The sequence below is a fragment of the Trachypithecus francoisi genome, unplaced genomic scaffold, assembly GCF_009764315.1.
Source record: "Trachypithecus francoisi isolate TF-2019V2 unplaced genomic scaffold, Tfra_2.0 Lachesis_group16, whole genome shotgun sequence".
Lineage (NCBI taxonomy): Eukaryota > Metazoa > Chordata > Mammalia > Primates > Cercopithecidae > Trachypithecus > Trachypithecus francoisi.
The window spans coordinates 76902063-76921744 of NW_022681461.1; the positions used below are offsets into that span (position 1 = coordinate 76902063).

The window sequence follows — 19682 nt, forward strand, 5'->3', positions numbered from 1 at the left end:
CCGTGCCTGTCTACTGCACTTCGAGAGTTATAGGGCTCCTCTGTGTTTTGGTCTTGGCTTCTTGGCTTCCTGGACTGCGCCCTGCATGCCCACCCATAGGGAATCTCTTGCTGTTGCTTCTGATGATCCATCTGGTCTGAAGCACTGGCTCAAGGCCACACTCCAGCTTTCCAGGCCCCTCGCACCTCCTGCCATCTTCTATCCTCTGCATACAGGTCTCACCTTAGGGATGGCAGCCCTTTTGGGACTCCTGCAGGTGAGAAACGCTTTTCAGGGGACAAGTAAAGGGCCTGATGGGTCTGAGAATTAGGGTCAGTTTCCAAAAAGAATACATGGTGGCTTTGACAAGAGTGATGAGATTCCCTTAGGGATCATTGTGTTGCAGGTCCAGCTTGTAGATTTAATTACTTATACATTTAAATGGTCTTTTCTTTGTTTGAACCAAATAAGCTGAGATTAGAAAGGAAGCAGCATCTGGCAGAGAATCGGAGATGCCATGATCTGAGGGGTGATGCCTGCCAAATGACTGTCCAGCCTCTGCTTGCACCCCTTCAGTAACAGGAAGCTCATTCTCTCTCCCCAAGACATGCTGCTCACATCTCAGAGAACCTCCAACTTAGCTATGAAATGGGTATAGGCCTGTTTCACTGCCCAGGCATGGGACAGCTGAGGTCCTTGTACTGCACTGAGACACAGCCAACATTTCACAGCTGAAGTGTGCAGTGAATGTGTGTCCTCAGGACAAAGCATCCTTTGAGGCATGAGTGCATGTACTCAGGCCTTCTCTGGCTTTTTGGCAAGAGCTTCCTCCATTTTGGGCTTTCCTTGGTACCATGGGCCTTGACCTTCCTTTGTTTCAGAATCCTGTTTCCATGAGTGCCAAAGGGTCCTAGAGGGGAAGAGGGGACTCCTGCTTCTCCCTTTGGTCCTCTTCCCTCCATCTCCTTCCCCCAGCATCAGAAATGCAAGCAGCAGCTCTCCCACCTGTTGGTAGGGTGATGGACAGATCTCCATCTCAGGGGACCGGGCCCACCTCCACAAGTCAGTGTCTTGGAGGCTGTGGGTGAGGGCTACAGAGGGGCTTCCTTATCCATGGGAGGAAGGAGCCAAAAGTAGAGGGAGGCAAGGGTAACCCCCATGCCTGACTTTGCCAGCGTTTCCTCAACAAAATGTCCCCAGCCTATCAGCTGGAACAATGCGTTGGGACCATCTCATCCAGTCCTTCACATATAGATGTGAAAACCAAGGCCCAGACAGGGGCAGACACTTGTCCCAAGTCACATAGCAAGTGTGTATCAAAGCCAGTTCTAGAACCTAGACCCTGGGCTGCCATTCCAGTGGCAGATGGCCCAATCCAGGATGTGTCTCTCTCTTTCCCTGTTAGCCAGTCCCCTCCCTCAAAGTGGGTCAGATGCCCTGGTCTCAGTCTGAACTGTGGTGCAGCCCTGGGACAGTCTCCAAGCTGTCAGCCCAGGTTTGGTCCTCAGAGTTGCTGAGTGGAGCATGGGGAGGGGAAGTGCTCAGGTACCTTGGTCTAAGAGACTCAGCCTGGATGAACTATGGTTATTTTGCCACCAGCCTTGTGCCTTTGCCTCTGGCTGCTCTCTCTGGGCCTTCCCGTCAGCATTTCCCACCGAAGAGGAAGCAGCCCTTTACAGGCATGAATGTCAGAACTTCCCGGGTGCTACTCATCACACAGGCAGCGAATTACCCCTCCTTGGTGAATACTTTTTCCATGCAGTCATTTGCCAAGCTTACAGCCTATCTCTAGCCCCCTGTCTCCTACTAGCTGAGACTCTTGAGGCCCCATCAGTATCTTGATCCCTAGGCCCAGTGCTAGACTGACAGGGAACTGGAGATCTTGCCTTCATTCAGCAACGTTCCACCAAGACACTATCAGAACTAACATAACCCCTAGCTGGACGTGGTAGTATGTGCCTGTAATCCCAGCTACATAGGAGGCTGAGGCAGGAGAATTGCTTGAATGTGGGAGGCGGAGGTTGCAATGAGCCAAGGTCGCGCCACTGCACTCCAGCCTGGACAACAAAGTGGGAGTCCATCTAAAAAAAAAAAAAAAAAAAAAAAAAAAAACCAGGCATGGTGGTATTATTCCTGTAACCTCAGCACTTCAGGATGCCAAGGCGTGTGGATCACCTGAGGTCAGGAGTTCAAGACCAGCCTGGCCAACATGGTGAAACCCCATCTCTACTAATAATACAAAAACTAGCCAGGCATGGTGGCACACATCTGTTATCCCAGCTACTTGGGAGGCTGAGGCAGGAGAATCACTTGACCCCAGGAGGCAGAGGTTGCAGTGAGCCGAGATCGCACCATTGCACTCCAGCCTGGGCGACAAGAGCGAAACTCCATCTCCAAAAACAAATTAAAAAAAAAAAAAGAACTAGCATAAGCCTTATCACTTTTATCACTCTTGATACTTGTGGCTGGTCTCTGTGTAGAGTGGTTTTCAAAGAAGCACAGTCCAAAGGGCCCAGAGTAATAAAAAGGTTCAATCTGGAACAGGCATCTTTCAAAAAGTCATTAAAGAATATTAAATGAACACCTCCTATAACACATCTTGATCTCTTTCTGCCTTTTCTTCTATTCTCTTACATTCCTGCTTGACTCCAGGGACTTTCATTCTCAAGCTCTCCGCAAAGAAACACTCTTTCCAACTTCGCTTTTGTAGCTTTCCCCCCTCCTTTTCCCAAACCTTTTCTGCTCTAATCCCCAGCTCTTTTATTAGGTAGCTCAATTTAGCAATCTTAAGCCTTAGAACCTTTGCAGCTTCACGTCTTTCCATTTCCGATTCTGCATCAGAGTTCATAATCAGATCTGAGCTTCTGCCTGGGTTGCAAGAGGTAGAGTACGTGGGTGAGAAGGGAAGGAGGCAAGTGAGTCAAGACAGCACCTGCTCTCCAGTTGATTATTTTCTTTAGGGTGTGAATGTGAGCAGGTGCTTGGGGGCATTGGCTTTGATAGAACGAGGGGCGTTGGGAGAGGGTACATTGATGCATTAGTGATGTTGACCCTAGAATGCAGAGTCCTGCACCCCCTACTCCAAGTCTGCCATGCTAGCTTCCCTCCGCAGGTAACACAGACCATCAACACCTATGCTTTCTGTGTTCTTGACTCTCTTTCTCGGGCTCGTCCCTCTCTGATTCCCATGCTTCATGAACCACTCACCCAACTGCAAAGCAGAGCCAATTAGCACCCAGATCCCTTCTGGGCCATGACATGTTAGTCAAAAGTTCATGTGTCAGGGAGGACAGGGCCCTGGCCAGAGGAAGGCTGTGTAGGCCATAGAAACAGGCCCCGGGTTGGGTGTTAGAAGGGAGTTTCCATCTGCTGCAATAACTTACTTTTATTTGGAACTTAATTTTACCAGGAGGGCTAAAGCTGAATCTCAAATCAAATTAGGGTGCCCCTTCTGTGATTTTAGCTGTGTTCCCTAGGACACAGGGAGGTGGAGAGAAATCTACTTGGTCTATGATGTCATGTTCACTAATACATCTAGGCCTCTCTTTGGTTCTTTCGTGGCTGTTTTGGGTGGGTGGAGATCACTGTCCTGCCAGGACCTGTGACTCTGTGCCTGTTGGACAACATTCTGTTCTGAGGCCATCCTGTCCTGGGGCTTACCATCTCATCAGCTCTACCTGAGGGTGTTGGCGGGACTGGTTCTTGCTGCTCTTCAATCCCTGCTTCCCGGCCTCAGTGTAAGGAGAAAGTTGCACAGGACCCCTTTGCTCAGTACTTGCTAATGTCTACTCCTTCTCCCTTTCCCTCTGACTTTTCTCCCTAGTGGCCAGACTAGCCATCTCTTCTCCTATCTGGATGATGAAGAAGCCTTACACATTTTCATCATCATTTATCTGTGCCGAGAATCTTTCTGTTTCCCCAAGAGTCAGATTTTGAACTCAAAAGCCAAGCATGTACAGAAGAATGTAGCTGCTTGCTTGCAGAAAAGACCCAAGGAAGAAAGGAAATACCAGGAGAAAAAAATTAAGTGGTATTTCAAAATAGCATTCAATGCCATGTGTTATCTTATTTCCTTCTCACTTACCAACAGCCCAGAGTGTGGGAGCCCCAGGATGTTCTTTTGTTTCAATCCATTCAGATGCATATTTAGAAAGATCAGAAAGGCTTGTGCGATGGATCAACACTTCTTTACCATGAAAGTCAAATGCTGGGCAAAGCCTTAAGGCACTCATTATGTTCTTCAGTTGGGACCCTGGTGGCCAGGACACAGTTTAGCTTCTAGGCAATGTGGCCATGTTTCTCGGTCATTTGTGCCAGCTTTTATTTTCTTCAAAAAATACCTATTGCGTGCCTGCTGTCATCAGAGGAGAAAAGACCCAGTGGCCTGGGTTCCCTGACGTAGCTAGTTCTGGTTGGAGCATGGATGCCCTGGGCAGTGGTGGGAACTGTTCCTGAGGGCAGCGGGGAGACAGCTTTCTGCAGGATATATCCTGAGGTCCACAGAGAACAGCAGGAGGGTTTTAAGTAGTCTGGTAAAAGTTAACTGCAGGTGATTCAGATGGATTCACTTGACTAAAAACTAGATTTAGAAACAGTCAACAAAATGAACCACGGACTTAGACTTTGCAAACGCAATTTCTACATCTCCCAGATTTGAATAGTAAAATAGGCCATCATGAAGACCATTGTGCGATAATAGTTGTAAAAAGCCCTTTGGAAATTGTCCAGGACTGCACAATTGTAAAGAGGACAGAGTTAGATCACTTTGGAGATGGAAAAGAGGCTGGCAATTTTCTTGATCATTTTTCCATGAAACTTACCCAGGGGCTGTATTTTATTCTTCACAGCAGGATCATATCAACTATTTAAGGAAACTCTCTTGAGCTAAAAGATGTGTATATTTGTTCTCTGGAGCAAATGGTCCCTCCCTGAAACCCAAAATAACCCTGTTCGTGGTTCCCTCTCCTAACCTCAAGCATCCTCTGTCCACCAACCTCATCCTCACCAGTACAAGCTGTTTGACCTCTGCTGGGCGCCTGGTGCTATTCAAGGATAAGGTGGAGAACCCTGCATATCCCAAAGGATGTGGCACTTTTTTCACAATGTTTGGTATTTTCCAGCTAAGTAGCAGGGTGTCCCAGTAATTAACAAGATGCCACGACTGGGCCCATGCATCTTGTTATGGGTCAGACAGAGTCAGTTTGTTTTCTGAACACAGATAACAAAGAGCCAAGATATATGAAATCCTAAACTATATGTTACAGCTGGGCACAATGGATCATGCCTGTAATCCCAGTACTGTGGGAGACCGAGGAGGTGGGGGTTCTCCGGAGGCCAGGAGTTTAAGACCAGCCTGGGCAACATAGTGAGACGTTGCCTCTATAAAAAAGAAAAATTAAAATATTAGCTAGGCATGGTGGCACATGTCTGTAGTCCCAGCTACTCAGGAGGCTGAGGCAGGAGGATCACTGGAGCCCAGGATTTTAAGGCTTCCATGAGCTATGATTACACGACTGCACTCCAGCCTGGGTGACAGAGCAAGACCCTGTCTCTTAAAAAAAATATGACATGGTGGCTCACACCTGTAATCCCAACACTTTGGGAGGCCGAGGCGGGTGGATCACTTGAGGTCAGGAGTTTGAGACCAGCCTGGCCAACATGGTGAAACCCCATCTCCATTAAAAATACAAAATTAGCTGGGCATGGTGGTGCATGCCTGTAGTCCCAGCTACTTGGGGGGCTGAGGCAGGAGAATCGCTTGAACCCAAGAGGCAAAGGTTGCAGTGAGCTGAGATCATGACACTGCACTCCAGCCTGGGCGACAGAGAGAGTCTCAAAAAAAAAAAGAAAAAAAGAAAAAAGAAAAAAAGAAAGAAAAAGAAATTAAACTATATGTTTTTCCCCATGATATATTTCTTTCCTGGTCCCCTCTGTTGATATCCACTCACACAGTGTGTGCCCTTGTTCAGCAGAGTGCAGGAGGGCACTGAGCATGGAAGGCAAATGCTTCAAGCGTGTGGCCACTCCTCATTTCCTCCATGGCTCATATTACTAATTCATCCTGGCTGTCTTTCTGACTTGGCCTGGACAATGCTTCAGAACCCTCAACCGCGTGCCGAGAAACCACTACCTGTCCTGTGCAGCTGGCACAGGAGACAGCCTCTACCTACCAGGCCTGGGAATGGGTTCTTGGTGTGTCATCTGCTCAGATGATGGAGACAACTGATGAAAGACAGAAAGGAGAAAAGAAGGCTGAGACAGAGGGTGGAGGGTGGGACCAGAAGCCAGTTGGCCAGAGGCTGGAAGTAGGTTGTGGGTGAGGCTGGCTTGAGAACAGTCTGGAGTTGCCAGATCTGTCTTGCACTGTGCTGTCTTTCTCTCCTTTCCCTTCCCCTATCTCCTCTTCCTCCTCCCCCTCTCTTGCCACCTCCTCCTCCCCTTCTCTCCTCTCCTCGTGAGCAGGCAGAGCCCGCCAGCAACCCCCACTGTGCCCACTCTCGCTGTTCTCCTCCACTCTCTCTCCCCATGAAGGAAGAGACCACTGGAGTTTGCATGTACCCTCCAATCAAAACGAGGCTGGTAGGTACCCTGGCAGGGAGAGGGGCCTGGCCAGGAGAGGTGAGGTGGGCAGGAGCCACCAGGCGAGGTGGAAGCCTGGGTGGGCGTGCAGAAGCCCCAGATCTCGGGAAGAGACTGTTGACAGGTGCCCTCACTCCAGATGGATGGAGGATTTGGAGTCCAGCTGGCCCTGGTCAGACTGGAACACGCTTTGCCTCTAGCTGTGGAGCCCCCTTCGCTTCTAGGTCTCAAGAATCAAGAAGAGTTTATTTTCCTAGAATTTTGATCAGCATAGATGCTTTCCCCAGAGAGAAATATATGCTTTGGTACTCACCAGATGGACACTTAAGTTGCATTTCTATTGAAAATAAAACTTCATTAAACTTGTCTTCTTCTGCTATTTATCAAGCTAATGATATAATGGGAGTGCTACCTAACAATGTGAACAAAATTGCCTGTCATCCCAATGTAGCATGATTTTTTGTCATTTTTATATATTTCCTTCTGTTCATATCATTCATAATTTTACATAGTTAAATCATAGTAACCATATTCTCTCCTGTTTTTCTCTTTTCATTTAATGCTGCTATGTTGTTTCTATCTTGTTCTTGTTGCCACATTATATGACTGTTTGTATTTCATCAAGTGAATGGCCTACCATTTACCTAACACATTCTTTACTGCAGGGCGTGTGCTTTGTTTCCAGTTTGTCACTCTTCGGGAGAACACATATAGCTTTTTGCATCAGGAATTTTATTTTCTTAGGCTAGACCCTGCTGGATTAAATATTGTGATTTTGGCTTTTGCCACCTTTCTAAAGTGTTTGTGCTAACGGATAGTGCCATCAGAAGAGAGTGACTTTGCTTTTTGCAGTCTTAGCAACACAGGGTGTAATTGTTGAAATATATTTTTCTTATTTACAGCAGGTATAAAATAATTCTTTGAGGTTGTTAACTTTTACCTTTCTTTAATAGCAATAATAAACCACTTTCTGGCAGGGCACAATGGCTCACACCTGTAGTCCCAGCACTTTGGGAGGCTGAGGCAGGCAGATCACCTGAGGTCAGGAGTTTGAGTCCAGCCTGGCCAACATGTGAAACCCCAACTCTACTAAAAATACGAAAGTTAGCTGGGCATTGTGGCACATGCCTGCAATCCCAGCTACTCAGAAGGCTGAGGCAAGAGAATCACTTGAACCTGGGAGGCGGAGGTTGCAGTGAGCTGAGATCACTCCACTGCACTCCAGCCTGAGCGACAGAGTAAGACTCTATCTCAAAATAAATAAATAAATAAGTAAACTGCTTTCCCTCTCTGCTTCATGATGGTCTGAGAATTTATCTGTCTATTACTTTCCACTAGGACATTGGTCTCAGAGCATGAGGCTGACCCAATAGGCAACAAGAGGAGAATGTACCCCAAGACTTCATCCCAAGAGTCCTTCTCGTACCTGAGTCAAAAGGCAATTTCAGGCCTATTCTGACAATTTTGAGATGTGTAAAGAGACCAAAGAAATTTGGGGGAAGGGGAGCAGGCTTGGGCTGGATGTCTCAGTACACATGGCAAGGATATTGTCATCCCCACATGGGGGAGACCTGCTTTACCCATTCAGAAAAGCTTGGCTGATTTGGGTCTGAGCTAATGTGTTCTTCCTCATCCCTGCCTCACCCTCCCATTGGAGCCACTCAAGAGCATCGAGTAGCTATCCCAGTGTCCACAGGCAAGACCTCGAGACACACAAAGCTGGCTGCCCCCTGGGCAGTGGTGGCCCTAGTGTCTTGCCTGCAGCCCTCTGCTGGCGGGTGGTATGGTATGCATTCATCAGCAGTGTGCAGACAGTTTCTGTGCCCCAGGAATTGTACTCAAAGCTAGTGCCAGAGTCATCAGGCCCCTGGGCCTGATGGCATACCCTAGGCTGGTTTGAAAAAATAAGCCCTCCCATTTCCCAAGGCCTCTAGGAGGCCAAAAACAAAATGACCAAAGAGAAAGACATGGAAGTCAAGAGTCTTTTTTGCCACCGCTACCTCATCAGCTGTTCATCTGGCCTCTTTCAGGCTAGCTCAGTACTACAGGGACTCCTGGCACTGGGCATCTTTGTGCATCCAGCCTTCTGTTCCCAAAGGCCATGGGGGCAGGATTCTCCCATGCTTCCATGGGTTTCCCTGAGGTCTCCCTCTATTAGCCAAAGTGTACAGGGAGTCCAGTAACTGAAGTGATTAGACAGGGAATATTTTCTGGCTTAATTAGCCGAGCCTCCTTGTACCCTGCTGCTGTGAGAGACCGTGTCCCAGGATGTGACCTCTCAGCAGCCTCTAGGCCATTCCCACAGCTGTGGAGAAGTCATCAGAAGCCACCCCAGGCAGCTCTGACTCCCTCATTATCCACCTTGATTGTGGCTTTTTATAAGTCAGGCCTGGAAGGCCAAGCAGATACCGCTGAAGGTAGCTCCAGGGCAAGGCAAGTGTGGGGGCGCGCTAGGAACACGAGACTCCAGGCTGCCATCCCTGCTGAGCCCTGCCCTGCAGTCCAACGCCAGGCACAGATACAACCACCAGCCCACACTCCTGAGGGACCCTTTGTATGTGCCCTTACACAAGTAATGAAGGCTCCGCGGGGGCACCCCTGAATCCTTCAGTTCTGTTTTAAAGGTGCTCTGCCAAAGATTGCAAAACTTTGTTTTCTAATCTGAAGGTAACCCCCTTGTCTTTCTCTCTTTTGAAGATAAAAACATTCCCGGCTGATACAATGAACCCGTTTCCTGATACTTTCACCACAGGGCCACAGTTTACTGTAAGTAGATCCAGAAAACAGATGTGCATTTTAAACCCTTGTTCCCATGTGGTGTGCTTTTCTGTGGGATGCCAGACAGCAAGGTCAACCGCTTCTTTTGATCACCGTTGAACTCTGTGAGGTTGGGAAGAAACTTGGATTTGCAGTTGACCTCTATTGTATTGATGTGACATTGACATAAAATTAACCATTTTAAAGTGACAATTCAGTGATAGTACATTCACAGTGTTGTGCACTGACCACTTCTGTCAGTTCCAGTACATTTTTATTGCATCCTCCAAAAACCTCACACCCATTAAATAATTCCTCTTCATTTTCCCCTTGTTCCTACCGGCTAGCAACCACCAGTCTGCATTCTGTGTCTATGGATTTACCTAGTCTGGATGTTGCGTATAAATGGAATTGTATCATATGTGACCTTTTGTGACTGGCCTCTTTCACTTAGCATAATGTATGTGAGGTTCATCCACGCATGTGTCAATACTGCATTTCTTTGTTTGTTTGTTTGTTTGTTTTTGAGATGGATTGAGATCCATTCTGTTGCCCAGGCTAGAGTGCAGTGGCATGATCTTGGCTCACTGCAACCTCCGCCTCCTGGGTTCAAGCCTTTCTCCTGCCTCAGCCTCCTGAGTAGCTGGGATTACAGGTGCCTGCCACCACGCCTGGCTAATTTTTGTATTTTTAGTAGAGATGGGGTTTCATCATGTTGGCCAGGCTGGTCTCAAACTCCTGACATCAGGTGACCCACCCGCCTCAGCCTCCCAAGTGTTGGAATTACAGGCATGAGTCACTGTGCCCAGCCTCATTTCTTTTTATGATGGAATATTATTCCATTGTATGTATATACTGCAATTTGTTTATCCACTCATTTTTGGGGGGTTTTGGGGTTGTTTTCACCTTTTGGCTATTGTGAATAGTGCTGTTATGCATATGTGTGTACATGTATCTGTCTGAACACCTGTTTTCAATTCTTTGGGGTTGGATCTTGATACTGGTGTGGTCTTAGGTAGGTCACTTTACCACCCTGACCACCAGCAGCTTTTTCTTTTTTGCTTTTAGAGATGAGGTCTCACTATGTTGCCTAGGCTGGTATTGAATTCCTGGGCTCAAGTGATCCTCCTAGCTTGGCCTCCCAACGTGCTGGGAGTATAGGCATGAGCCACCATGCCTGTCCCTTCTTCTTACTTAAGGTGAAAGTAGTAATAAGAATATCCTCTTCATATCCTGTTGGGGCAAGGATCAAAAGGGACCAAGAATCTGAAAGTGTTTTACTAACCACAAAACATCCCACACCCGTCAGGCATGATTGTTGTTTCTCAAGGCTGGAGAGGCAGGGTGGTGTGACGAACAAGAACAAGTCGTCCTGACAAGAGACTTCTTGTCACCACCTCTCTGGGTGTCACTGGGCAGCTTATTTATTCTGCCAAGGCTAGGCACAGTGGCTCATGCCTGTAATCCCAGCACTTTAGGAGGCTGAGGTGGGAGGATTGCTTGAGAGCAGGAGTTCGAGATCAGCCTGGGCAACATAGCGAGACCCTGTCTCTACAAAATAATAATAATAATAATAATAAATTAGGCGCCTGTCGTCTCAGCTACCCAGGAGGCTGAGGTGGGAGGATCTCTGGAGCCCAGGAGGCTGAGGCTACAGTGATCTATGACTGTACCACTGGACTCCAGCCTGGGCAACAGAGTGAGACCCTGTCTTGATTTTTTTTAAAATTCTGCCAAATGTTTAAATGCTGTAGTTTCCTCATCTGCAAAATGAGAGAGTTTGATAATGTTCATGCTTCTTTTCAGGGCTCAACTCATTCTTTAAATGAAAGCTTCTGCAGAAGTTCACTGTATATTGAGCAATTAGATGGAGCAGAAGTGAGGAATCTGGGGTCCACTCCTCCTTCCTCTCACTCTGTCCTCCTCCCAGGAACCAGAGCTTACAATTTCCATGGTCCCTGAAGCTCCTTCTAAAGAGTTTTTGTGCCGTCTGGAGGATCTGTGAGGTGGGCTGTGGGTGGCTAAGGGTAGCTCTAAGTGCAGTCTTAATGAGATGGATAATGGCCACTACCCCACATGGCTTCAACCACATAGGGAGGGAGAGAGCAGTGGCTGATTCAAGTTTCAGAGGATGAGCAGAGGTGGGAAGGTGTCCAGCAGGGCAGGCAGAGGGAAAAACAGGTTCCTAGAACAGTCCATTTCTAGGGTCATGAGCTGCTTCCAGCGTCTGCCTTTTAAGAATGAGAGGGCAGAGACACGGGGCTCTGCCAGGATGTTAGATGCTATTTCCCTGACACTCATCCTGGCTCCCTGCAGTCTTGCTGGACACAGCTCCCCAGCTGGAAGCTCCGGCTCCACCTCCCTCGGTTGGCTCTAGTGGGGCACTCTGGCCTTCTGCCCAGCCTTGGCAGTGCTGTGAGACACTCAGGGAAGCCCTTCCTGAAAGCTGGGGGCCAAAATGGAGCAGGAAGCCAATGGCAGAAACCACGCTGGAACTTTGAAGAACTGAGCAAGAGTGGCTTGAAGACAGCTGGAGCAAGCAGAGGGAACAGCATGAGCCAGACCCCCAGGGTGGGCGGGATCATCACACATTCAAGGGACTGAAAAGCAGGCCAGTGGGACTGGGATACGGAAAGCAAGTGGAGCTGGGTGAGAGAGGAGGAAGGAGATGTAGGTGGTGACAAAACTGGAGGGGCACAACCATGTTGGCCTTGTAGGCCGCAGTAGGGATTCTGATCTCCATCCTAGAAGCAACAGGAAATCTTTGAGGGACTTTGAGCAGGGCAGTGACAGGGCAGATGCACTTGGAAGGGATCCCTGTGATCACAGTGGGAGGACAGTGGCATCCAGGCAGAGTGGACTCAGAACAGTAGCCTGGAAATGCAGAAGAGTGGCTTAAGGGAGAGAGAGCTGGGAGCTTGACCCAGAGTGGTTTTGTTGGTGGAGGTGGAGAGAAGTGCACAGATGGGGAAGATATTTAGGAGGCTGGTAAAATACAGGATTAGATGAGGCAGAGAGAGGGTCAGAAATGGTTCCCAGATTTCTGATTTGCCGAATGTGGATGGACAGTGGGTCCATTCACTGAGATAAGGAAACTTGGAAAAAGACTTGGTTGGGAGAGATGAGTTTGCCTTTGGCCATGATGGATTAGAAATGCCTTTGAAACATCCAGGTGGACACAATGAATGGGCAGTTGGAAATCCAAGTCTGTAACTCAAGAGAGTGGACTAGACTGGAAACAATGACTAGGGAGGCAGTGACAGCTGGGTGGTAATAGAAGCCAGGCTCATGGGCTTCAGCTTCTCAATTTTCTCACTCCTGTGTGTAGTGTTCTCATCTCCTTCCTGCCATGATCATGACAGTTGAGCTTGCTGCAGGTTTGGCCTCTCCACAGGCCTCCAGATCTATCACAGTGACAGGGGTTGTTTAGCAGCGCTGGAAAGCTCTGCACAAAGTTGGTCTGGCCGTTGATCTAGCATTGATGGAGCTGGGTTTCAACAGCTGGGCTCTTGCTTGATCCTGAAACCAGTTTCTACTTTGTATTCAGGCCTATTAACTGGGTCTCTGCTGATACTGAGCCGAGTACGTTGGTCCATCTAGGGTGGGGACCCCTGCCTGACTCTGGCCAGATTTCTGTTCCACATGCTTCTTTCTAACCTGGCTCTGTCCTTCTGTTACCTGCTTTGTTCCAGTGAAAGCTTGTTCATTCATTCACTCATTCATTTCCTTATTCAACAAATATAAAAAAGACAAGATACTTAGGGTTGAGATTTAATAATATAAGTAATTTTTACTGCTTCTTCAAGGTCATTCTTTAGTGAAGCTGGCTTTTTTTTTTTTTTTTTCCTTTAAGTATATGGAAATGAAGAACACAATGACTACTAGTACAGTTTGGTGCCACTACCTCAATTCATGCCAAGGCCCTGCCCCATTTACTCACTATTGCCTTTGCACCATCAGTGCAAATGTGCTTCTTTTTTCAGAAAGATTTGCATCAAAGGCCGAGTGCAGTGGCTCACACCTGTAATCCCAACACTTTGGAAGGCCAAGGCGGGTGCATTACCTGAGATCAGGAGTTCAAGACCAGCCTGGCCAACATGGTGAAGCCTTGTCTCTACTAAAAAAAATACAAAAATCATCTGGGTGCGGTGGCAGGCACCTGTAACCAACCCCATCTACTCAGGAGGCTGAGGCAGGAGAATTGCTTGAACCTGGGAGGCAGAGGCTGCAGTGAGCCGAGATTGTGGCCTCCAACCTGGGCAACAGAGCAAAACTCCAACTCAAAAAAAAAAAAAAGATACTGCTCATTTGATGATCAGAGTGTCTTCTTTAGAAAGTCATGTAATAAATTTCTCCAAGTTCAGGGCCAAGAACTAGCATGAGAAATCTAGTTATAAAATATATAGTTGGTATTATCAAAAATATAAAACAAACAAAAACTATGCATTGAAAAAATACTATGATGGCCAAACATGGTGGCTCATACCTGTAATCCCAGCACTTTGGGAGGCCAGAGTGGGAGGATCACTTGAGACCAGGAGTTTGAGACCAGCCTGGGCAACATAGTGAGACACTGTTTCCACAAAAGATTAAAAAATTATCCAGGCATGGCACGCACCTGTAGTGAAACCTACTTGAGAAGCTTAGGCAGAAGGATCACCTGAGCCCAGGAGGTTGAGGGTGAGGTGAGCTGTCATTGTGCCACTGCACTCCAGCCTGGGCAACAGAGTGAGATTCTGTTGAAAGAAAGAAAGAGAGAGAGAAAGAGAGAAAGATAGAAAGAGAGAGAGAACCTAGGAGGAAATATACTGATGACAACAGTAAAGAATTACGGAATTTCTTCATTGATCTACCTTTTTTTTTTTTTTTTTTTTGAGACAGAGTCTTGATCTGTTGCCCAGGCTGGAGTGTGTAGTGGCACAACCTCAGCTCACTGCAACCTCCACCAGCAGGTTCAAGCGATTCTCCTGCCTCAGCCTCCTACGTAGCTGGGATTACAGGCACGTGCCACCATGCCTGGCTGATTTTCTTGTATTTTTAGTAGAGACGGGGTTTTGTCATGTTGGCCAGGGTGGTTTTGAACTCCTGACCTCAGGTGATCCACCCACCTCAGCCTCCCAAAGTGTTGGGATTACAGGTGTGAGCCACCGCGCCCAGCCTGATCTACTTTTATATATCTTCTAAGCTTTCTATATAAAAGTAATGAGCATAGTTTGCTATATAATGAAAATGACAAGAATATGTTATCCTCTCCAAATGAGACAGTATACTCTACACCAGTAGTTCTGAAACTTTATTGTAATTCCTCCAAAAGAATCATCTGGAGGTCTTATTGAAACACGTATTGTTGGACTTCATCCACAGGCATTCTTCGGTCCCAGTGGTCTTGGATGAGGCTGAGAATTTGTGTTTTTACCAAGTTTTAAGATAATGCTGATGCCACTAGTCTGGGGTCCATACTTTGGGAACCATTGCTACAGTAATGAGAAACACCAGTTACGGTGTCAGCTAGCCCTTGTTCTGAATACTGTTCTTAACACTCACTGTGTGACCTTGGGCAGATTACTTAACCGCTCTGAGCCTTGCTTTTCCCCATAAAATCAGTTTTAAAATACACATTTTTTTTCACCTTTTAACATTTCCTGATATCAGAATGTTTACTACTGGGCATGACAAAGTTTGATAGTGGGCATGACAAAATTTAAATGGCAACATGTTTCTTTCTGTGGGGCAAATGCAAAAATGGTGCATCTTACAATTGATGGTGCCTAAGATATGAGGAAATATGATCACTCAAGAGTTAATATGTGTCAAGTACTTAGCATGGTGTCTGGCACAAAGTAAAATCACTTAAAATGACAATTGATTATAGCTGGTAGTGAAAAAGAACAGAAACCGTAGAGTAAGGCTTAGGGAGCAACTGACAGTGTGAAAATGGAACCCAAATTGAGATTGATCTCCTCTTCCCTGTTTCTTCTCCAGGCAGACTTCAGAGACAGTAAATTACAGTGTTGTCCTGGCCCGTCTTCCCCGCTGATCCCAGCAGCGACCCTGAGGCCTTTGACAGAGACCGTCTCCACAGTGCAGACCATTTATACCACCCGGAAACCTGTTTCTCTGGCAGCCAGGTAGGTCAGGTCAGCAGGTACCAACAGGTAATTCTGGTGATGGGGAAACCAGGGAGACTCTAGGTTCATTGTGTTTGTGACACCTACAGCCTTTTCCTACATTCTTTCATTTATTCTGTATTTATTGAAATGTCTGTAAAGGGGCCAGGCGTGGTGGCTCACACCTGTAATCCCAGCAAAAGGGAGGATCTCTTAAGGCCAGGAGTTTAAGACCAGCCTGGCCAACAAGGTGAAACCCCATCTCTACTAAAATTAGCCAGGTGTGGTGGCGCACACCTGTAATTCCAGCTACTTGGGAGGCTGAGGCAGGAGAATTGCTTGAACCCGGGAGGTGGAGGTTGCAGTGAGCCGAGATTGCACCAATATACTCCAGCCTGGGCAACAGAGTGAGACTTTGGCTAAAAAAAAAAAAAAAAGTAAGAAAGAAAAGAAAAAGAAAGAAATGTTTACAAAGGGTAGGCTGTTAGAGGAGATAGACAACAATGAGTGTGTGTGTGTGTGTGTGTGTGTGTGTGTGTGATATTGACAAGGGATAGGGAGGAACATGAAACTGTGAAAGGTAATAAGGTATTGTGGGATGGCCTCAGTGAGGTGGCATTTAAGCAGAGCCCTGAAAGGGGTTGCAGACAAAGCTGCAGATACCTGGGAGGAGTACTGCGCAGAGAGGAACCAGCCAGTGCTAAGGCTCCTGCGGAAGCATGTGCCTGACATGGTTAAGGAAGTTTAAGGGGCCAGCATGGCCAGAGCAGAGTGAATGACAATAGAGGAGGCCTATGAAGTTGTGGGTTCAGGCCACACTGCGTAGGGCCTTGTTGGCTACAGTAGAAACTTTGTTTTCTACCCTGAATGAAATTATTAAACTTGGTTAGTGCCTTTAAAGATGTGTATTTTGCCGGGCATTGTGGCTCATGCCTGTCATCCCAGCTACTCAGGAGGCAGAGGTGGGAGGGTCAGTTGAGGCCAGGAGTTCAGGAGTTCAAGTCCAGCCTGGGCAACATAGCAAGGCCCCATCTCTAACTAAAAACAATGAAAAGATGTATATTTATTCTGTGTGTGTGTGTGTGTGTGTGTGTGTGTGTGTGTGTGTTTAAACAGTGGAGGCAGGTTACATAGATATGCAACTGGACCTGAGGTCCAAAAAGTCAGAGGCAGCTTCTTAAAACAGCCAATTTTATTTCATTCAATTTTATTCATTAAAATATAATTAATTATTTGTTACAACATTCCCTCAGATATTCATCAAATGAAAGCCTGGGAGAAAATGCATATGAAACCAACTTAAAGCATGATTTAAATAAATCTAACCCCTGGACATCTTCATTCGAAAGACTTTACTGAGGGCCAGGTGTGGTGGCTCATGCCTATAATCCTAGCACTTTGGGAGGCCGAGGCAGGTGGATTGCCTGAGCTCAGGAGTTTGAGACCAGCCTGGGCAATATGGTGAAACTCTGTCTCTACTAAAATACAAAAAATTAGCTTGGCATGGTGGCATGTGCCTGTAATCCCAGCTATGCTGGAGGCTGAGACAGAAGAATCGCTTGAACCTGGGAGGTGGAGGTTGTGGTGAGCCAAGATCGTGCCACTGCACTCCAGCCTGGGCGACAGAGTGAGACTCCATCTCAAAAAAAAAAAAAAAAAAGACTACCGAGTGGCTGCCATGCACCAGATACTGTGCAAGGCTCTGGAGGTTTAGAGATGAATGACATATAGTCAGTCAGGAACTCTCAGCCTAGTGGGACTGGGAAACGAATACATAGCCAATTTCAGATCACTGTAATGCTAGCAAATTTAGGGAGTCCTCAAGGAGCCTAAAAAAGAAAGTCCAATACTGAGATCAGGAAAGAACCTGGGAGATGATACTTAAGCTGTCTGCTTCTGCAGTTTTTGAGGGATTGTCTCACTATTTTGTTATATATATTTTTTTTAGTGCGGAGACACTCCGGCAGGAACTGGAGAGAGAGAAAATGATGAAAAGACTATTGATGACCGAACTGTGAAATTCTCCCCTTGTCACCTGGAAGATGGCATGGTGCCTTCTGTCCGTCTTCTTTCTTCGGGCTTTGTGTGCTCACTCTAGCACAGCATACAAATGTGTGCTCTGTTCGCGCAGGTCTCCATGGTTAGTTGAAGCCAATTTCTGGCTTGACTTTTAAGGGAAAAGTTATTTTATGTCTCCTAAGCATTAGAGTTTTTCTATTACTCTATGTAGTTGAGACAGGATTTGATAAGTCTAGGAAAAGAAAGATAGGAAAACAGGATTCCTTTTCAGAAGTACCTGTGTGTATCTGTTAATAACCACAGGGGTTAATACGATATGGGATTCTTTACTATCAATTTCAACCATTTGATTTTGTATGATTGAAACTTGCACCGAGCTTTGACTGTTTGTTAAAGAGTCATTTTTAATGAAAGAATAATTCTTTATTGCTGGTTTTTCATTTACACTGATAAATACACAGATCTTATAAAGTCTTTAACATTCATTTGTATTCAGATGTGAGTAGATGAACTAAAAAAAGAAAGTTACATATCACTATGACTGAAGGTACTTCAGCTTAATCTGAAATATAATTTAACTTGTGAACTCTTTGGATATGATATTATTTGGAATAAATAGAATTTATCATTGAACCCAAAGTAGGAAATGGTAGCTTACGTTGTCTAAAAATCCTTACAAGGTTAAGATGATTCAATATCAAGAAGATTTATTTGGGAGTTCTATCAAGGAAAATTATTATTATTATTATTATTATTTTTTTTTTTTTTTTTTTTTGAGGCGGAGTCTCGCTCTGTCGCCCGGACTGGAGTGCAGTGGCCGGATCTCAGCTCACTGCAAGCTCCGCCTCCTGGGTTTACGCCATTCTCCTGCCTCAGCCTCCCGAGTAGCTGGGACTACAGGCGCCCGCCACCTCGCCCGGCTAGTTTTTGTATTTTTAGTAGAGACGGGGTTTCACCGTGTTAGCCAGGATGGTCTCGATTTCCTGACCTCGTGATCCGCCCGTCTCGGCCTCCCAAAGTGCTGGGATTACAGGCTTGAGCCACCGCGCATTTCTAAAGTTGATCAATTCATGTCCTATTGATAGAATCTTGATCAGAAGAAATTTTGCTCTTTTTATATAGTTTCAAGAAATGTGTTTTTAAATTTTTATTAATGCACTTGAACAACTTTGCAGGAATAAAGGAACCCCCTAACCACAAAATATCCCTCTAAATTAGTTCTCTAGCTTTCTCAATGAATACACACGTATTTTTACATAGCTATGATCATTGTGTACATTATCTTTTGTTTTACTTCTCCGCCTAACACTTGTCTCCTCTTATCAACACAGATTCTACTCTCACCAATTTAAATGTCTTTATATCCATGTAACATGGTTAACCTCACTTCACCCCATTAACCTCACTTCACCCCATTATTAGATATTTGAGTTATATCTAATTTTTCACTCTTATAAATAGTGCTGCTATGAATGTCTGTAAAAAACAACAACAACAACAAAAAAACAAAAAACAAAAAACTGCTCCTTCTTTTGGATTATTCCCTTAGGAATATCTCCAAAGAGGGATTACAAGGTCAAAGAGCATGAAGTATTTTATAGCTCTTGTTTTATATTGCCAGATTGCTTTCTAGAAAGATCCAATCTTTGGGTTGGAAGGACCTTAAAGGTCATCTAGTTTAGCCTCCCCACCCCCTCTGAATGCTTGAATCCCCTTGACAATTTATGATGCCACCAGCAATGTATAAGCATTTCTATTTACCAATAGCTCTGCCAGTATTGGGTTTTGCCATTTTTATTTATTTTCGCTAGTTTAATAGGTATGTATAGTTGTTCTTGAAGAGTTGTTTTATTTCATTAATTGCTAGCAAGGCTGAGCACTTTTCCATGTGATGATTTACTAGTTGTAGTTCCTTGTGTGTAAAATGTTCATTCATTTCTTATGACCACTTGTTAAGAGGAACTGATCTCATATATTTGTATCAGAACTGTATTTTTATGTTGTATAGTTTGCTCTCCTGTCCCTCTCCTTAAAACTGAATGGTGCCAATAATTTGATACTAATGACTATAAAAAAGCTAATGCCTCATTTACTAGTATTGTTGTAAAATGAGGAATGTACGCGAATATTCAGATAACCGAGGATTAACCCTTTAAGTGCTGAATCTTTAAAATTTTAATATTTTTTTTTTTGAGGGAAATCTTTCTAAAATGTATTACATACTTCCCTGCCTTAGTAAAC

The 19682-nt window shown here is 45.7% G+C and overlaps 1 protein-coding gene across 3 annotated transcripts in view; it reads left to right on the plus strand.

Annotated features, from left to right (window-relative positions):
- The window catches only part of EPB41L4B (erythrocyte membrane protein band 4.1 like 4B), a 152707-nt gene extending 134511 nt beyond the window's left edge, over positions 1–18196 (plus strand). For 2 of the 3 annotated variants that reach the window (XM_033237865.1, XM_033237866.1), the window contains exons 23-26: positions 6442–6558; positions 9256–9324; positions 15298–15443; positions 17371–18196. In XM_033237865.1, the coding sequence (XP_033093756.1) occupies positions 6442–6558; positions 9256–9324; positions 15298–15443; positions 17371–17440 (402 nt within the window). In that variant the 3' untranslated portion in view covers positions 17441–18196. The remainder of the gene's footprint in view (positions 1–6441; positions 6559–9255; positions 9325–15297; positions 15444–17370) is intronic. The other variant, XM_033237867.1, reaches the window with a different exon arrangement.
- Positions 18197–19682: the final 1486 nt, after the last annotated feature.